General features: G+C 39.6%; 1 protein-coding gene across 5 annotated transcripts in view; it reads right to left on the reverse strand.

Annotated features, from left to right (window-relative positions):
* Positions 1-21,180, reverse strand: part of PXYLP1 (2-phosphoxylose phosphatase 1) — an 83,146-nt gene that overhangs the window by 53,314 nt on the left and 8,652 nt on the right. For 3 of the 5 annotated variants that reach the window (XM_030575281.1, XM_030575280.1, XM_030575279.1), the window contains 3 exons: positions 19,511-19,739; positions 7,978-8,080; positions 6,427-6,558 (listed from right to left, as the gene is read on the reverse strand). In XM_030575281.1, the coding sequence (XP_030431141.1) occupies positions 6,427-6,505 (79 nt within the window). In that variant the 5' untranslated portion in view covers positions 6,506-6,558; positions 7,978-8,080; positions 19,511-19,739. The remainder of the gene's footprint in view (positions 1-6,426; positions 6,559-7,977; positions 8,081-19,510; positions 19,740-21,180) is intronic. The other 2 variants (XM_030575283.1, XM_030575278.1) reach the window with 2 other exon arrangements.

Consider the following 21,180-nt stretch of genomic DNA (forward strand, 5'->3'; position numbering starts at 1 on the left):
TTGGGCCTGTGGCAGCCATAAGGCAGCCAAAAACAGTATACAAAGAGGGAAAAAAGGATATCCTGGCAAGTTAGAAGCATAATGTTATATAGAAATAAATATAAAATCACTATTTACATGTGTAACATTACTGTACTCAGATATATTTACAACAGGGCAACAGCTCGCATTTACCAATAAACATCAATTGTCAACAGCTGCATACTGTTTGAGATCTAGCCTACCACATAATAATTCAGGGTTGTATGGTCTGCTAGTTGAAAATATGCTGTGGTATCTAGCGGTCAGAGACAATTAGCTCAATTAGAATTTTGTTTTAAGCAGCACTTACTTTTCTATACTATTTAAAAATGTAAAGCATACATCAACTCAGAGGCACCATCTGTTCAAGGAAACCTTGCTTTATAGCTGAGCTGTTTTGAAATTTAATGTTGTACAGTTTGTTAGTAGATCAGCCAAACTGAAATTGAGAACATATCTGGTTCCTAGTCCTTTGCTTCAAACACTACACCACACAATCAATAAAGTAAATTACTTAAAAAATGTCCAGAACTCCCTCTGAAACTAGTCCTTTAAAAAGTTTATTACATACTTAAGCAAAATACTATAGCAAAATACTATAGCAAAATGCTGTAAATACACTGTGCACTTACTAGAAAAAGTAAATAAAAGAAAAGGTTATCCATGAACAAACCCCATCACACATATCAAGAGGGAAAAAGTGGAAAGAGGAGTTATGGACATAAATAGATGCCCATTACTTGAAAACATTACTTGGGATATTTACTAGTTGTACAAATTGGGGGCCTCTCCACCTGCTGCAATTCATTTCAGAGTCATCATGCATTTCAGCACTTGAAATCACACTAAGCACTAAATTAGTTGAAGTTGTTGGGGCAGGGATTGAAAGCATAATCTGAAGCTTTGCCCCCAATTTCAAAATCTACATGAAGCAGAAAAATCAGGAGTCCATCGCCTCCTACTCTACTGGGAATATAGAACAGTCATACTGGATCAGACCAATAGTCCATCAAGCCCAGTATCCTGTCTTCCAACAATGGCCATTGCCAGGTACTTCAGAGGGAATGAACAGAACAGGCAATCACCAAGTGATCCATTCTCTGTTGTCCACTCCCAGCTTCTGGCAAACAGAGGCCAGAGACACTTAAGAGTACGGGATTGCATCCCTGACCATCCTGGCTAATACCATTGATGGCCTTATCCTCCTTGAACTTATCTAGATCTTTTTTGAAACCCATTATAGTTTTGGCCTTCACAACATCTTTTGGAAACAAGTTCCACAGGTTGACTGTGCGTTGTGTGAAGTAGTACTTTCTTTTGTTTGTTTTAAACCTGCTGCCTATTAATTTCATAGGGTGACCCCTGATTCTTGTGTTATATGAAAGAATAAATAACATTTCCTTATTCACTTTCTCCACATCAGGCAAGATATTACAGACCTCTATCATAACACCGCTTAGTCTTCTCGTTTCCAAGCTGAATGTCCCAGTCTTTTTTAATCTCTCCTCATACGGAAGTTGTTTCATACCCTTTGTTGCTCTTCTCTGTACCTTTTCCATTTCTACTATATATTTTTTGAGATGGGATGACTAGATCTGCACACAGTATTCAAGATATGGCCATACCATGAATTTACATAAAGGCACTATGACATTTTCTATCTTATTGTCTATCCCTTTCCTAATGGCTCCTAACATTGTTAGCTTTTTTGACTGCTGCTGTACATTGAGCGGATGTTTTAAAAGAATTATCTACAACGATTCCAAGAGCTCACTTTTGAGTGGTAACAACTAATTTAGACCCCATCATTTTGTATGTATACAGTAGAACCTCAGAGTTACAAACACCACTGGTCTGACCCAATATGGCCGTTCTTATGTTCAGAAGAGGGTCACAGTGCAATGAAGTTAGTGAAACGCTGCCTTAAGGTGGCCTGTTGGGACTAGTAACAAATGCCACTTCACCTTGATTGGTCCTTTGAAACGTGTTAATAACTTATGATAAACAATCTATCCCACCTTACATTTAGCAGGGACATGAAGTTTCCCAGACCTGGAGAAGAGCTCCTGTGTAAGCTCAAAAGCTTGCCTCTCTCACCAAATAGAAGTTGGTCCAATAAAAGATATTATCTCACCTATCTTGTCTCACTAATACACCATTTAGTAATAGATTCACAGATCTGCATTAAAACAAAGCATTCATTCCCACTCCTAACATTTCATGAGATATCTGGCTTCAAATGCATCTCTGGCTCCCCTAACTTACCGTGGTTTGGGTATTTTTCCAGATCTAAATATACTAAGTCCCAGAACACTGTAATTATCATTCTGTTATTTGAAACTGAAACATACGGCAATGAAATTAAATTCGCTTAAGACAGCTTGGAAAAACTGAAAGTTTGGAAACTAAGTTTTGCGGTCTAATAAAACAGAAAATGAGCATGTTACACTCAGATGAAAAAGCATTCTACACAAAATATATCAAACCAGAAAGAGATTACATTATCACCACTTTGCGTAAAAGTGGGAACCAAGAATACTGTGAAGAACAGCTCTCTTCTAAAGGTGATGGTGAGCTATGTTTCATTGACATCATAATAAACACTGTACTGTACGAAGTAATATTATGATAACTGATGAATTTTTGAGGGAGGAAGCCTGAAAGAGGATTTATTACAACAAGACAATGACCAAAAGCAAGCATCAAAATGTACACAAGTCTTTCTTTTTGGGGGGGGGGGGGGGGACGGGGGGGGGAATGACACAAAGTAATGCAAAAAATTTTGTGCCATAATATTAGTAATCTGATCTGAATACAACAGAAATAATTTGGATGTAACGAAAAAAACAATTAAGAAAAGCTATAATACCAAAGAAAATGAAGCAGCATCCCAGGACTGCAGAGTGAACAACTGCAAAGAACTGTGTCAGGCTATTACGAAGCATGTAAGTAACATTTCAAAGAGACTTCAGTGTGTAATAAAAGATAAGATGGATACATACACTAACTAGAATGACTGAAAAAAATCCCTCTTCCTGATACACTGGTTTACTTAGTCCATGGTAAGTTATGGCTTATGGGGGCTTTGCACTTCTGAATCCTCCTCCCCATTAAAAAGTCTTCTGCTGTGTGTCATGGAATATTGGGTATGATAAACACTCCTTTCAAAACATCCAATTCCTGTGAAATTAAGTTTCTTACATGGGAGATCATTTTCCTGGTGACAGTGACTTGCTTGCAGAGTGAGTGGGCCTCAGGCTTGGTCTACACTATGAAGTTAGGTCAATGTAAGGTCAGCTTACGTCAACCTAATTATGTCAGTATACACACTACAGCTTTGCTCCTGCAGATGTAAGTGCCCTACTATGTCGACATCATAACCACACCTGTGCAAGAGGCATAGGGCTTATGTCAGTGTAGTTAGGGCGATGCAGTGTCTGTGTAGACACTGGTTATTTACATGAGTTGTTGGCTGTCATTCTTGTCAATTTCAAGACTCTACTCTGGAGCTGTGAAATTGACAAGAAAGCCATTCTGTTACTGGGGGGGGGGAGGGGGGCTCTAGCTAGAGCCTAGCTGCTGCCTGGAGGTTACCAGCTCCCCAGTAGGAGTCGCCTATACTCTGGGCACAGAGCTCCCTGATGGAAGCCTGGAGGAACAGCCGGGCTCTCAGCAGCAGGGAGCCAAGAGCCAGGACAGGGGGGAATGCAGCCCTGTTCCTATGGGGGTGCCCAGGTTCTCAGCCCCTCTTAAGTTGGTGGAAGCACTCCTAGTGCTTCTACCACACCACCCACAGAAGAAGGGCAGTGTGACCACTGCAATAATCACTGCAGTGGTTTTAAGTCGATCTAACAAGGTAAACTTACGTTTCGTGTAGACATGCCCTCAGACTTTAGTACCTGACTGACTGTATATCAAATTTGAAAAAGATAAGTTGGTACTACAGACTCATTTAAGATTCCCCTCCAAGCTCTTCTTGGAGTTCCACCTTAAGGAGAACAACATTTTTTCCAAGCTGCATGCTCATCCGTGCCAGGCCTTTCTTGACACACTCAGTGTGAACAGGTCCTTGAAACAGAATCTGGAGCAGACAAAAGATCTTAGGAACTCCACCCAACTTTCTGTTTGACACCAATTTGTTGGGCACCGTTGTTACCAAGAGGATCATGTTTAAATAGACTTCCAGTTGCATTTCCTCTTGTTATCTGGCTAGCCTGAAGCTAAAAGGCCATCTCTATCAAAGGCAAGGCTGCCACTTCCACAAGCTTACTAAGAATTCTTGCTTGGATTCAACCGCTCTGTATTCCAGAATATTTCCATGATAAAGGGAGCTCACCTTTCCCATCTATAAAAACGTCCTGTTTGTTTTGGAAATGTCCTTTATTTTAATTTTGGATAAACCTTTCAGCTAACTGAAGCTGTTAATTGTTTCAATATTGCCATCTTATCTGACTGAACTTTACTCTGTTTGGTACCTGCTGGATGATCTTTTAGTCCTCTTTATGTAAAAACTCCAATTTTACTTCACTGTCAGTGCTAGCCTTGATTGCTGCAGCCTACTTTCCTTTTGAAACATCCTTCTGTCTTCTTACTCTCCAGGTGTCATGTGAAAATGGTTTTTTTTAAAGAAATGAAAATTACTTACATGCTTTTTTGAAGGCATTATTTCATAGGATTCTCACTTACCTACATACATCCTCTCTGAGTAAGGATTCTTCTTTATGAGGTATCTATTTTTGCTATCACACTCATTTTTACATTTGAGGTAATATTTTTCTGTCTCACATTTTAACTGGCCTCTCTCTAGGACTATCACCTCCCACACAGAAAATTAAGGCAGAGGCATGTATAGTCATAAGGCATGGCATGTAGCAGCCTACAGTGTGCCTGGCTCACATCCTACCCAAGAAAGGAAAATTCTCTTAAGAGGATTTTTTTTTTTTGAGTCATGGGTTTTTGGATTACATTTTGCAGAAGAGTACTTAATGCAAAAATATAATGTGAAAACCCTGTGCTTCACAAATCATTTAAACATTATTCAAGATATATTTTGAGATGATACATTTTAAATGCAAGTTACAGTAGAGCCTCAGAGTTATGAACTGACCAGTCAACCACACCCATCTCATCTGGAACTGGAAGTACACAATCAGGCAGCAGCAAAGACACACAAACTAAGAAAATACTGTAAATACTGTGTTAAACATAAATCACTGGAAAAAAAAAACAAGAAAAAAAGTTTAAAAAAAGAGATTTGACAAGGTAAGGAAACTGTTTCTGTGCTTATTTCATTTAAATTAAGATGGTTAAAAGCAGCATTTTTCTTCTGCGTAGGAAAGTTTCAAAGCTGTATTAAGTCAATGTTCAGTTGTAAACTTTTGAAAGAACAACCATAATGTTTTGTTCAGAGTTCTGAACATTTCAGAGTCATGAACAACCTCCATTCCTGAGGTGTTCGTAACTGAGGTTCTACTATATTCCTTTACAGGTGTTATTTTGACTGCTAAACAGAGCATATTTTATTCCATGGATGTGAAAGAAATGGAGAATTACAAATAAATTTAATAAAATTAAATACAAAGGCTGAAGAGCACAAGTATTTCTTAACTAAACTACACACATCCAATGTAGGAGAAGACATTTTCCTACATTCTATCCACACTTTTCTTCTTACCTTCAGTCAACACCTATTTATTTTTGTTTGTAATAGTGGAAAGATGAGGTTCACAAATTGGCCTCACCTTCACTAGTAAATTTCATTTATAAAGCTGATTTTTAAGTTAGCTGACACAGTGCTGCCTGGAGACAAGGGCAAGTCAAGCTTAGCACTGTATCTACTAGTTTTGGGTAAACATGATTAGAAGACACAATGCGGAACATAATTTGCCTTTTTCTACATTAGCCAATTGCTTGTGGTCAGCTTCGTGTCAGCTAACTCGACTGTCAAAAGTTTTGTTAAAACACAGTTAAATTTCCTTGTGCAGATAAGACCAAAAAAGGGAAAAGTCTCAGTGCTCAATACTGTCAGAGCAATTCACTGGATTCCATCTTGTTTGTTCCAATATAAAACAAATCAGTATTTTTACATAATCAGCTTTGCATAACTACACTGACTCAATTTTATCAACCAAATTCTTAGTAAGGACAATTGTTTTCACAAAATAAATGATCTTTTATCAAACTGTCCTGATTTTATATTTGCGCAATGTGCCATTTTACTATTTTAATTTTAAAATTATTTTACCTTTTAAAAGGAAATTTAAAAGAAAAAATTATGTACATTTATATAAAACACACACATGCTTAAGAAAGGACACAAAAGGCTTTTTTTAAAAGGAAAAAACCTAACATATTTGGTTACACTATGGGCATATTGTAGGCAAAACAAAAGGAGGTTTTACTTACAGAATTGTAGGCTGAGGCTCAGAAAGGCCAATAAGGCTGCCAAAGCCAGCAAGATCAGAAAACGATTTCGGAAAAGCATTATTAGTTGTTCTGCTTTCTCTTCATGGTTTCATCTCTGTATACGAACACTTCCTGTGAATGAAACAGATAAGTGAATACTTAACAAGTGAAAGCTTCAGCTACCTTGAAGTAAATCCAAGTATAATTTTGGCAGGAGTGCAAGAGAGACATGAGGTTATTTCTTATATGCAAGTTTTGGAGACACAGAGCCTTGATCAAGATACAAAGGCTTTAAGTCTCTTCCTTGTCTCTCAGGTCAGTGTATCAAACTAAGCAAAATTTGCAACACAGTAATTGCTTCTCTCCAGTCTCTAAATATTATCTTGCCGCACTCTGCTATTTTGAGGGTGAGTTCCCAATCTTCACAACTCTAAAATGCCTTTAACTAAAGCAGTCTCTCCCTACCCTCCTGCAAAATACAGGTCAGAAAAGCAATATGCTTGCCTCATGGCTCCCCAAAGCTACCCTTATTTACCATGCTAGGAATGTTCAAACTATCATACACTCTGTTTCTGAACTGTTAAAGAGACAGGTTAACAATACTCCCTCTAGGGGCAGCACTATTGTTAAATAAATTATAGGAATCTTAGGTAAGAGATATCAGAGGGGTAGCCGTGTTTGTCACTTTTTACAGATCCAGACTAAGAGTCCTGTGGCACCCTATAGACTAACAGCTGTACTGGAGCACAAGCTTTTGTGAGTGAATACCCACTTCACCAGATGCATGTAGTGGAAGTTTCCAGAGGCAGGTAAAAATATGCAGGCAAGAATCAGTCTAGAGATAATGAGGTTAGTTCAGTCAGAGAGGATGAGGTCCTCTTCTAGCAGCTGAGGTGTGAACACCAAGAGAGGAAAAACTGCTTTTGTAGTTGGCTAGCCACTTACAGGCTTTGTTTGTTTGTTTGGTGTCACACCATCAGCTCAGGATTAAACAAAGACTGTGAATGGCTATCCACCTACAAAAGCAGTTTCTCCTCCCTTGGTGTTCACACCTCAACTGCTAGAAGAGGGCCTCTCATCCTCCCTGATTATCTCTAGACTGATTCTTGCCTGCATATTTATACCTGCCTCTGGAAACTTCCATTACATGCGTCTGATGAAGTGGGTATTCACTCACGAAAGCTCATGCTCCAATACATCTGTTAGTCTATAAGGTGCCACAGGACTCTTTGTCACTTTTTAGGTAAGAGAATAAAGATTCAGAGGAGGAGTTATGAGTCGAGCTGTGCGTAAAACAGAAATTCTAGTTATGAATGACAGTTGCCTTTTTCTTGTGTTGACTGCAAGATGCAGGAATTTGGTTGGTCTTGAAAGAAGTATTTTATGATTCCCCATCTCCTTTGATTTGAGGTCTGTTTACAGCACACAATATGTTGACAGAAAAGAACTTCTTTTCACCAATGTTTCTTGTCCCAGTACCCTGATGTTTGTATGGAAAATGCCACTCCAGATACTTTCCTGTTTTGGAGAAGAAGAGACTGCTATGCTTACCTTCTTGCTGGAATTCTGACCTCAGTCTTTTTGATTGTTTACAGTCCATGGGGGTTCCCAATCTCAAAATTGTCAGATTATTTTCTCAGATTAAGGATAAAACCTGTGAAAACACTCTTTGGTGTCACGAAACAGTGAATTAACTAGATTAGTAAATTCTTTCTACTGGTTCCTGTCTTGATCTGCTTAGCAAGACCAAAATTTAGGGACCTGTACGCAATATATGAGACAAAGATGACCATCTATATCAAGGCAGCACCGGTTCTGTCCTGATGGGCTTTTTCATCTTTGTGTATCGTTTTTAAAGCAGCACCGCTGTACCCCATTGGATTGTTTCTTGGGCATCAAACAGTATTAAAGGCAACTTAACCAATCCAATTGGCAAAGGGAAAGAAACACAAGGGCAACATCAATAAGATTAGATAGTTACTCAATGTGGCTAGCACACAGCATGATGGAGCATATATTTATGAGGAGATAAGTCAAGAGAAAGTAGATGTCTAGTCCAGAATGGAGGAGTCCATTTATGAACTAGAACTTACGCTGATGTGCATGATAATGGTGCACAGAAAACTGCACAATTTACCTGGGGCCTTCTAGGTGGAATTCAAAGTGCTGGTATTGACCTTTGAAGTCCTAAATGGGTCACATTTCTGGAGAGACCACCTCTTCCCTCAAATCATTATTCCCGCAGCAATGGCCAGTGAATGTGCTCAGTCTGGACCAACACTGCTACAAAACAAGAAAGGGGATGGACTGGTGGCAGGGGTTACCAGCCTGGAAATGCCCTTCTCCACTTAGACCTCCACAGCCTTGATTTATTAAACTTTCAGACACACTGAAAAGCTTATAATTTCCCTTAAGAGCAGGACAGGATAAGAACTGGATGGGGTGTTTGTTAACATGGTATAATTAGACTGTGGGGCTGAATTAGCTACCTTTAAAATTTTAATCTTAAAGTAGATTTAAGCAGTTTCATGTAATTTTGATTATTATGAGTTTTAAGTATTGTAATGTGGATCTGTGCTTTTCTGGTAATAAAATTAATTGGATTTCTCAGAACATAAAGTTAGGAGTTATAAGTCTTTGCAAGATTGTCTGTCTCTCTGTCTCATGGGACACTGATTATATTGGGAGAACTGTCTTTCCATTTTGTTATACTAATTTCCAAGAGACTATAAAGAACTGAGGATTCTGAGAAACTAGAAACCGATGCCTGTTGCTATACTTTTCCAAAATGCCACCAGTGCCATAGTTGGCATGGGAACACAGTAAGAAATGCATGGCTAAAAAGAGAGAGTATAAATGGGAAGGAAGGCCTGTAGTTTAAAGGGCCCTTTTAACTTTTCAGAATAATAGCTCTCACTGTACACTAGTGTAATCTCTTAACGAGAGGTGTGCCAGTCCACTGACTGATGCTAAACTGAGCTGTGAAGGAAAAAAAGTGAGACATAAGGATGATTGATTATAAACCACCAGGAGAGAAAGAAGCATTTAAGTTAAATAGATGGAAGGACAGAAAGAAAACTACAGGAAAAACAAATTTAAATGTAGAGGGGAAGAAAAGGTAAAATATATGAGGAAGAAAAATCTCAAGAATTAGCACCAACCTCCCCTATCCCAATATCATTAGTTAATAATGTTGGTATACAATGCAATATGCCAAAAAAAATGGAGAGGGAGAAGCTCAGAGAAGACCTTAGATTGAAGAAAGTGAGGAGAACAGATGCCGGGATATTTATGGAAGAGGTTTAATTAGCTTAAACTTTCACTCTTCTTGGAATTAAGAGTTACTGTTTAGACTAAATAGTTCAGAGATTGTAAATACAAAAGCAAGATTTTTTTTTTAATGATACATGTTTTCGCATGCTAACAAAAGTATAGTCATTATGTTATGATTGATTTGGGACAGTTCCTGAAGAGTAATTGTGTTCAATAAAGGGTCTGCCAATAAAATTTGTTGTCAGCTGTCACTTGATATCAAGTATCATGGGATCAGATGCACAGATACAGTACTATGAAATGAAACAACTGGTTTAAAATACTGATAGATGTGGTATTCAAGAGAAAAACAGCACTAAGACTGCAAACATTAAATAGAAGCAATAGAATATATGTTAGTTATACTGGCTGGACATTCAACTGGCAACTTTGAGAAGTATATTCTAATTGAGTAGTACATAAAAAGAAGGAGGGGGTTAGAAAGCATAAACTAAGGGCAAGAAAATCAACTCTCCCCAAAAAACCAAAACCCGCTCCACGTGATCAGAAAAAGATGAGGAGGCAAACACATAGCCAATGTGCTTTTGATGTTAGGCCTTCTCTACATTACAAAATTAAGTTGACCTAAGTCAAGTCGACGTACAGCCACCGGAGTAATTACTGCAGTGCTTTATGTCCACACTATGCCCCCATTGGTTATGTGCATCCTCACCAGGAGCACCTCCACAGACTTAACTGTGTGGGGCACTGACAGCTGGAACCATTCCATCATGGGGTCAACAACCTGAGCTGCCAACTCACACGAGGCTGTTGGCCCTGGGGCAAGGGGGGCTCCAGCTGTGAGCCCCAGGGTGGGGAGGCAACAGCTGTGAGCCCTGCACATGGCTGACAGCCAATAGGTGATGTAGGCAATACAGAGTCTACACCAGTGGTGGGCAACCTGGGGCCCATCACAGTAATCTGCTGGTGGGCCACAAGACAGTGTTTACATTGACCGTCCGTGGGCACTGCCGCCAGCAGCTTCCAGTCGCCGTGGTTCGTCATTCCTGGCCAATGGGAGCTGCGGGAAGTGGCACAGGCCGCAGGCACATGCTGGGCGCCGTTTCCCCCAGCTCCCATTTGCCGGAAATGGTGAAGCACAGCCACTGGGAGCTGTGGGTGGCCGTGCCTGCGGATAGTCAATGTAAACACTGTCTCGTGGCCCATCAGCAGATTACCCTAACGGGCCACAAGTTGCCCACCACTGGTCTACACAGACACTGCATCACCGTAACTACATTGATCTAACTGCTATGCCTTTCACCAAGGTGGAATTACTAGGTCGATGTAGTGGGAGACTTATATTGGCGGGAGCCACATTGTAACGTACATATTTACAGACTGAGGTTGACATAAGCTGCCTTACGTGGCCCTAACTCTGTGGTGTAGACCAATCTTTAGAAATACACTATTACAGAATTAGAAATACTGCTGCAGAATTAAAGCTCACAGCATTACAGAGCAGCTGCTATTTGGATGACATTTGGAGTACATTGATCTTTATCTATTTACTTTACGGGTGGTTCAGAGTGCAGGTCATGTCCTAGCCTCACTGTCTCCACTTGAAAGCTCTCAGTACCCAAAGGCCAATTTTATCATCAACAATTGACATAACATTGGCTCTACTTGTTGGCTCGTGATCCTCCAGTCTCTGACTTTCTTGTTCTAAAAGAGGAATAAATACGGTACTGCTAGAAACGCAGTTCACACCCAGCGTTCTTGGCACTGGCATTCTATCAGTAGGTTAATAAATTGGTATAAATCACAGAATTTATTGCACATGACCTATATCATTAGTTTTCAGCTCAAGACATAATGCTAGATTGGATAAAGAAATTCTGCTGAACCGCAAACCTCATTCAGACATTACTAATCATAAGACATACAAAATCAACCTACACTTAAAAAAAATAATGTAATGATACCCCCTATAACCAAATGTAGCTAATAATTAAAAGAAAAGCTACTTGGACACCTAATACAGTATATGTCCTTGCTATATGATTTTTTTATTTTCCTCCCTCTCAAATTGTGTCCAATATTTATTCTAACAAATCACAAAAGCAGAAGATTACTGATCTAGTTTAAAGTATCCCCATTACCACCTACTCAAGCACAAAGAAGTCAGTATGTACTAACATACGCCGTGCAACTGCTTGCATATTCACTCAAGGCTGAAAAAATGGTATTGTTATTAACAGACAGGAGAGAGGGAGTCAGGAAATCTGGGATCCATTCCTGCCTCTACCGGACTTCTTCTGAGATCTTGGACAAGTCATGGCTTCTTTCTGCCTCAGTTTTCTCAACTTCAGACTGGAAACCTACTTGACAGAAATGTCTGACTGAATTTGTGAATGTTTGGAAATCACTGCAAGATCTCCTCGGGCTTATGTAAGAAAGGTGGTTTTTTTCTTAGTATTAGTATTTCACACAGTGCACTGAAAAGATATCCACACTACCAAGGACTTTAAAAGTTCTTGAGAAATTAGACTTGTCCAACCCCCAAAATAATCATTACCATTCTGTACCTCTGTGCCACTTGACTAATAACATTACCTCTAAATTAGCTGCATCCATCTAGGATGCAAACCTACGATCTTACTTAGCATGTAAGCACATTATTTCACTGAATCACCATGACAGCTGAATGAATTTACTTGATTAAAATAGCATATATCCATAATAAATCAATACTACTCTTCAAAGTCTGCTTCCATACAATTACTGTGCTTATCTGGTATGGCAGATCCAGCAACATCACATTGGTCATGTGGTCACTGTGAAATGGAGAAGGGAAACAGTCACAGTTGTAAGGAAGAAAGCTTCAAAGCCTATAACTGAATGATTGCTAGAGACAGACACAACAATCATACTGTGCTATCAGGCTCTGCAGTAGCAAAACCAGTCTGGAAATTGAGGAGAGATCGCCTGGAAATAAAAATTTATGGGCTGGTACAGGGTGACGTTCATGGATTAATTGGGGGAAAGTTACTGAAGAATTTAGGCAGCCTGCTCACTAGTCTCCTATCTACTACTGACAGTTCTATCTCTTTGAGAGCTTTCAATTGCTTTTGATCTGTCTCGTATCTTTTCATTGCACGGTAAGGATTTTTCTTCCTGCATACAAGAAAGCCTTGTTTTGAAGGTAACTGAACTGAAAGTGATAACAGCAGATGGGATTATGAATTTTTTTTCTATTTTCAGTTTCCACATTCAGACTTGAATTGTTAGAAGTACTATACTTTTGAAGGGTCCATTTTAAAGAAGGGAAAGAACACTGAGTGAAGTTCTTTGAAAGCAAATATATCAAACTGCACACAGTGAGTGTCCCTCTATACGAGAACATAGATCCTTATTAATGCCTCACAAACAGAACCAAATTCAGAAAGTTATATAGTAGCGTATGTGATTCTATCTGGGTGAGTATCCATTATCCCAATGCACATTGCAGCAAATGAGAGGATCAATGCTTCTTCACTTAGTAAAATACCTACAATAAAAAATTTCTGATTCCCCACTTCTTTTTGGCTAGGCAGACAACGTCAGTGTTATCTACATTCATCAGGACATCTTTGGGTAGCACCAAAACCCAAAATAATTCCAGTTTAAGATCCTAAGAAAGATATCCAATTATAAGAACAGAGCTGAATGTAATACTGCACGCCATATTCATCACAGTGGTATCACTATGATATGATTATAACATAGACTCTAAGGTGCCACAAGGACTCCTCGTTGATTTTGTACACGATGCATCATAACTAACAAATTTATTTGGACATAAGCTTTCGTGGGCTAAAACCCACTTCACCAGATGCACAGAGTGGAAAATACAGGAGCAGGTATAAATACATGAAAGGATGGGCATTGTCTTACCAAGCGTGAGGTCAATCTAACAAGACAATTCAATTAACAGCAGGATACCAAGGTTGGAAAAATAACATTTGAAGTAGTAGGAGAATGGCCCATTTCAGACAGTTGACAAGAAGGTTTGAGTAACAGTAGGGGAAAATTAATATTGGGGAAATTAGATTTAGGTTTTCTAATGACCCAACCATGCGCAGTCTTTATTCAGGCCAAATCTGATGGTGTCCAGTGTGCAAATTAATTCCAGTTCTGCAGTTTCATGTTGGAGTCTGTTTTTGAAATATATTTTGTTAAAGAATTGCCACATTTAGAACTGTTACTGCGTGACCAAAGAGATTGAAGTGCTCTCCTATTGGTTTTTGAATGTTACAATTCCTCATGTTAGATTTATATCCATTTATTCTTTTGCGTAGAGACTGTCCAGTTTAGCCAACGTACACGGCAGAGGGGCACTGCTGGAACATGATGGCATATCAATGTGATATATGCCATCATATAACATTCCTTAAGCAAAAAACACACAAAAACAAGCTAGTCGCTTGAATAGTGAAACATTACTGTGGCCAGAGAAACCACTACTACTTATGGTAAGTATAGTCATTAGAGACCATCAATAAATTCAGCTGTTTCAGCATAATCAATGATTCCTAAAGACAAACATTTGAGAAGAAAATGAATATCTACTAATTTTTAGTAACAGGAAATTATAGGGACAGGACACAAGTAGTTTATCTAGATCCGCCTATTGGAGTGAGCGTTTCTCCTCCACATTCTTAACGCTGTTACTATAACTACTGCATATATGCCACACAAGAGTTTCACAAAAATTCTCAGTGGTGGTGACTGCACCATGATTTTATGTTCCAGGCTCTGCACTACCTCCCCAAAAGCCTTCCCTTGCTACTAGTCTAAAATAAGCTCAGGGGAAGGGGATTTTTTTTTTCCCAGAATTGTCTCCACTTGAGAGGAATAACGTTAAGCAACTTGCTGCCTCACTCTGCCTTTCTAGGAGTCTCGCAATATCCTTATTGCAATTGTTCTACCTCTTCTTGCCTTTGGTATTATATTTATAAAGAGCTGTAACATGTTGATCAGAGAGGACAAAAAATAACAGATACCTGCACTGAGGAGCTTACAAAAGTCTAAATTAGCCACAATAAGAAACAAAGGGTGGGAGGAAGACAAAAAGGATTTCACACAGAGGAGATTATGAGTTGCACTTACTGTTACATCTGTCTTGTTAGCTCCTTTTTATTTTACATAAAATAAAACATTAAACTTGGAAAACATTTGGAAACAATGCCAGGGTGGAGGTCAGCTTTGAAATCCTTGTATTCTGCAGTCTAGTTCAAGAATTTTGTATTAGTTCCTTTATTTACATCTGCAATCATGTCTTCCACGGCATTCAGAACCAAATCTAAAATTGCTTCTGCATAATTCTGTTCTTTATCATTGATGTAAGGAAGATAGGTATTGTCATGCACTCAGAACCATAGAACTAATGCTCAATTCTTCCAATGGAGTACTGCAGCTATAAGTCTGTATTTCACTAAGTGATTTCTCTAATTATGAATTTGTTTGCCATTTCCACAAGGCCTCAATTTCCATTTATACTCATGCTGATGATCCTTCTCATCAGATGGCCTATAACAAAACCCTGTCAAATAGAGTTCCTTTGTCTCTAATTTACGCCAGATAATTCTATCCCCAAGGTCCTTGTTCTCTGAAATTTATGTTACAAAATGTAAGTCCACCCTTCTAATCTGGTCTCTTCTGTAGAGTCTGTGGCCAGGACTACAATAACAGGTAGGTTGACCCAGTTACGTTGTGCAGGAGTGTGAAAAATGTAAAACCTGGAGCGATGTAGTAAAACTGACCTAATCCCCAGGATAGCTAGTGCTAGGTCAATGAAAGAATTATTCTGTAGACATAGCTACCACTTCTTGGGGAGGTGGATTAACTATAGTAATGGGAGAACCCCTCCTTTCGCTGGACTGTCTACACTGAAGCATTGCAGCTGTCATGTAGACATAGCCTGTGTAACTCTAGGTACTTTAAATCCCACTCAATTGATTAGCTAGGACCCCCCCCTCTTCCCCAATTCAACTTAGAATTCTGCCTTTATGCTTATATGCAATTTGTATTTCAAATAGCCAACGATCTAGGATATGTATCTCAATATCAAGACCATCTATAGTACACTTTTGTATTTTATTTTTATTTGTTTTACAGTATTTTCCATTTACATGGTTCTTTGGTAGGACAGATAAAAGCAGAAAAGATGGTGGGGGAGCCTTGAGACTGTTGTGTGTAATAGAACTATTATTATGCATTTATTCTACATCTGGGTTTGTTATAGTTTTTGTTATGATTACAAGGATTATACGGGATCAAAGCAATTTTATTTTTGCAGCAGCTGATCAAGAATAGAAGATCACTAAGAAGTAACTGGTGATAGAATGTGACATATCTGGGTTATCATGCTATGTTTATTTCTATATCTGTGCACAGAAGCTTGTGCACAAAAATACAGGCCCAAAGGTGCATGATATAGTAGATTTATTGACTTTTTTCAATTTAGAGTTTACAGATGCATGGTAAAAAGTAATTCCATATGTACCTTGTTTTGTGGCCCTGTTTATAGCTAGCTTCAGTTATTCTGATGTTTCCAACCAAATTAAATGTGTTCCTTGGCTTCAATGGATGATTTTAATCCCAATTTACACCAAAGTAATAGTAAAATTTGGCTCTTCATACACTAACGGATACCATTTCGTTACATTTTTCAGCAGTGACTAAGAACAAATTATCTTCAGCAAATGATCTACAGATGTAATATCTCTCAGCCATTTCAGATTTTCTAGTTTTGGATACTCAAGTTTAAAAATTAACATTTGTTATAGTTCCATAAGTTAAGAAGAACAAACAAAAAGCTTTGCCAATATGATAAATATGTAATACCACTGTAAGTTACTTACCAGTACACCTTTACTAAACAAAAGGAAGACTTTGGTATCACTACAGACCTATCTATAGAGGATTTTTTTAAAAAAATTGCTTGTATTGCATGTGTCTGTCATACCATACAACAAAATTAAACAGTGTATTTGCTGTAAATCTTTGAATTTCCAAAGACATACTATTATTTCTTTGACATCTGTTGGGGAAAAATTATACAATATCTTGCCACTAGTTGCAATCCTCTACTATAGATGAAAAATTTAAATCATCATCCACACTCCTTGCAATCAACAAAGAAAAGAAGAAAATAGCAAAAGCTCTACTAAGTACAAGGAAACGTCAGGGCCGCCCAGAGGATTCAGGGGCCTGGGGCAAAGCAACTTCAGGGACCCCTTCAATAAAAAAAATGTTACAATACTATAGAATACTATATTCTTGTGGGAGCCCCTGTGGAGCCCGGGGCAAATTGTCCCCTTGCCCCCTGCCCCCCCCTTCCCCGGGTGGCCATGGGAAATGTTGTATCCATTTGTGTTTCTCTAGCACTTTAACTTAAAAGAAGCCAAGTACTTTTTGCTACTCCCTTCATACTCCTCTGCCCACTCCCAATGTGCTGTTAAATTTACTTTTCAAACTATTGGGAGTATTCATTTTATGTTAAGCCAGTCAGAAACCTGTACAAATGACCATCCTTTAAAAAAAAAAAAAACCTCAAAGGATTCTGCACATTTTTAGGTTACCAAAAGGAAGACTGAGAAACTAAATCACTGCGACAGAAAACCACTTATAAACTGCTGCTATAAAATTTCTGTAAATGGAAAAGTTGCTATTAAGACTTATATGGTTTCAAGTTTAAGACAAAATGAGAATTTTAGAATACATTTTACAATGGAACAGAAGACAGTGGACCACAGATTGCACTGTACATTAATCTCCCCAATATATTACTTTATAATCAAATCTGTCAAATTATGAAGCTTTTAATAGTTTTCAAATAACTTTTGATCATAAACAAATCCTTTAGTTTTAGACTTTATGACATGCCCCCATTAAGAGTACTACACAGCTATGCCAGAAACTATTACTATAATATTAGAAGGTGTACTGCAACCTTAACAACCCTCCCCTCCCATTTTCACATGCTCTTAACTTGCTGAAACATTGCTTTTTGGAGCTCAAATTATCCATGTTTAGGTCTGACTGGACTCAAAGGTCTTGCTTTAAAGAAAATCCTTAATATAAGGTAATTGAGTTAGTGAACACGGTATACTTATTAGTGAGACAAGGGGAGAGAGACAGACAGGACTGGCGCTAGGGGTTTGAGCACCCTAGGCGCACGGCCATCTTGCTGCCCCGCACGCTGGTCCCCCGGCTCCGCAGTCCTGCCTGCGGATGGTCAGCTGCTCCCGCGGCTCCGGTGGAGATGCCGCAGTCGTGCCTGCGGGAGGTCCACCGCAGCCGCGCGAGCAGCCGACCGCTCGCAGGCACCACTGCGGCAGCTCCACCGGACCTGCGGACCAGCGGGCCCTTCGCAGGCACCACTGCGGCAGCTCCACCGGAGCCGCCTGCCGCCCCCTCCAGCAAAATGCCGCCCCCTAATAATGCTGGCACCCTAGGTGATTGCCTAAGCCTCCTAAATGCAAGTGCCGGTCCTGGAGACAGACATGCACAGAACAAATCACAAATGGGTGTTGTTAGCTCAGGCTTCATTTGGCCTTGTACACCAGGATTCCACTTTTCCTCAGAAATAGAGACACACCAGATGTCACCTTGTGGTCCAAGAGCTCTTTTAACTCCTTCCTAACAAGTAATTCAGCCTGGCTGTGAAATCTAAGCATGAGCAACCTGTAGTGTCTCTTCCTGCCTAACTAACACTGCTTCAGGGCTAACTTCATTCTTGCTCTTTCCTTCTCCTTCCAAATTACTATCTGATAACCCAGCTGCCCAGGGTTTCACTGTGCAGGCCACACGAGATACAGGGTTTAAAAACTTCCTGAACTGGTATGTTTATATGCTATAAACCACATCAAATGAAAGGCTAGAATGTCAAAGCAATTCCTGTCGCTTCCTTCCCCATTTAGTGAGATGGCAGGTGTCTAAAGGTTCCAAAAAAAAAAAAAAAAAAAATCCCTGCAGCCATCTGGATGGGGAAGGAAGTAAAAATACATTCCTGCTTTAAAAAAAAAAATTGAGCATCACTTTCCTAATATAGCTACTTCAAAATTAATTTGGAACTTGAAAGGAGGCAGAGAAGTAGTGATGGTCCCATGCACTCTGCAGCACAGCAGAATTCCATTCTGAGATAAGCCTCCCAATTCCTGCAGTAACACTGACTGCAAACATCCCAAAACATACACATTTAATTAAATTATAATAATCCATCAGTAGATATGGAATGACTGATGTCTGATCTACACTAGAGAGTTAGGTCGACATAGGGAAGCTTACATCAATCTAACTCTGTAAGCATTTACATTACAATGGTGCTCTCACCAATGTAAGTTGACCACTACACTAGGGTGACCAGATGTCCCAATTTTATAGGGACAGTCTCGATATTTGGGGCTTTTTTAAATATGGGCTTCTATTACCCCCAACCCCGTCCCGATTTTTCACACTTACTCTCTGGTCACCCTATACTGCACTGACTTAATAACTCCATGAGAGGCATAGCACTTAGATCAGTTTAGTTAAGTTGACAGAATGTCAGTGTAGACCAAGGATAGGCAACCTGCAGCACGCAAGCTGATTTTCAGTGGCACTCACACTGCCCGGGTCCTAGCTACCGGTCTTGGGGGCTCTGCATTTCAATTTAATCTTAAATGAAGCGTCTTAAACATTTTAAAACCTTATTTACTTTACATACAACAATAGTTTAGTTATATATTGTAGACTTACAGAAAGAGACATTCTAAAAACATTAAAATGTATAACTGGCACACGAAACCTTAAATCAGAGTGAACAAATGAAGATTCAGCACACCACTTCTGAAAGGTTGCCGACCCCTGGCATAGACACTATGTTGACTCCTCCAGTTGTCAGCCTCCTCCAGTTGTCAGCTCCAGTAGCTGTCAGTCCTGGTCGGCGGGGCTCTGGCTGTCAGTGTCCCACGATGCCCCACATGATGGCTGGCTTAAGTGCTCCCGGTAAGGATCTGCACCGCCAACAGAAGGAGCTAGTTTGGACATATAAAATCAATTTAATTACTGCGTTGGCTGTACATCAATGTAACTTAATTCACTGTACACATGCCCTGATACGTTCAAATCTTAAGTGGCCTCCATACACTCAGAAATGTATGGGCTTAGAGTGTAAACAGACAACACACAGTTCACAAACAGTGGATGATCAGGAAACATTATGACCTCAAAAAAGTGCCAGAGTCGGGCAGGGGAAGGTTGAATTTTTAAATACTTATGAATTGCTGAAAGGCAGGCCTCATTTTGTGGATGATTATCCCCCCCATACACAAGCAGACACATACACACACAGGGTCATCCCTAGCTATTCTGGGGCCCTACACAGACCCCCCCATCGGGGGGGCAGGCCTCTGCAGGGAGAGAGCGGGTGGGGGGGCTGCCCCCAGGCTTCCACAGGGGGGAAGGGAAGGTGGTTTCATTATCTAATTCTTTGCATGCTTATTCTGCCTTCCACTACTCCAATAGCCCTACATTCTCTTCTATTGACCATATCCCTCCCTGCCCCCACTCTCTTCCCCCCAACACTATCTTTGGAGATGTATCTTGCAGGGATCCAGCCAGAATTAACTGGTGATCAAGTCACTGGCTCAGGTCAAAGTACGGTGACCAATCATGAATTTTGGAGACAAAATCTTTAGGTGGTCTAGAATAATCAAATTTTGCAGACCACTCTGCAAGCACCCTGTCCAACACTTGAGTTAGTACTAGTATGAAGAAATACATTTATTTCTGCTTACTAATCTCGTATTAAAAGTTACATATTATCCTCTTCTTGCAGCAAGTCAATGGGACTTGTGCTATTAAGTCAATTAGGCTTCTTTGAACTCCTATGTGATCCTGAATGAATCTCTAGTTGTTCTCCACCCTCTAAATATCACACCTTCTATGATAGCTAGAGTTGGGAATGTATCCATTGTTATCCTGGATACACAAAATCACTTTGTTTTGGTGTATTGTTCCTCAATCACAGAATCTATGCGTTTGCGGAGAGCCATGTGGCCTTTAACATGTCAAGCAGTAATTAAGTACTCAACTCTTCTGTCCACTCACCAGATTAGCCTGGAACTTCCCTACCACTTTAAGACAAACCCTGCATGCAGTCATCAGCTGACTTTCCCTTCAGTGGCAACTAGCTTAAAATCCTATAGCATCTAACCATTAGAGTTCACCTGATTCTCACTAACCCTGAAATGAAACAATTTTCTTCTGCAGCAGATACCACTAAGTTTTTTACCATACTTTAAACTTTACTGAGGTACTTCCTGTGGTAAACGTCAGAAGTATCACAGAACAGAAAGTGTTAACGAGGAAAAATAAAAGTTATCTATGCTCCCTACTTCCCAGGTTGGATTTCTGGTTCCCGGCCTAAGATTTTTTTGTGGTCCTACTCCCACTACAGCGGCTGCTCCCTCTCCT

This window comes from Gopherus evgoodei, chromosome 9 (genome assembly GCF_007399415.2).
Source record: "Gopherus evgoodei ecotype Sinaloan lineage chromosome 9, rGopEvg1_v1.p, whole genome shotgun sequence".
In the NCBI taxonomy this organism is placed as follows: Eukaryota; Metazoa; Chordata; order Testudines; family Testudinidae; genus Gopherus; species Gopherus evgoodei.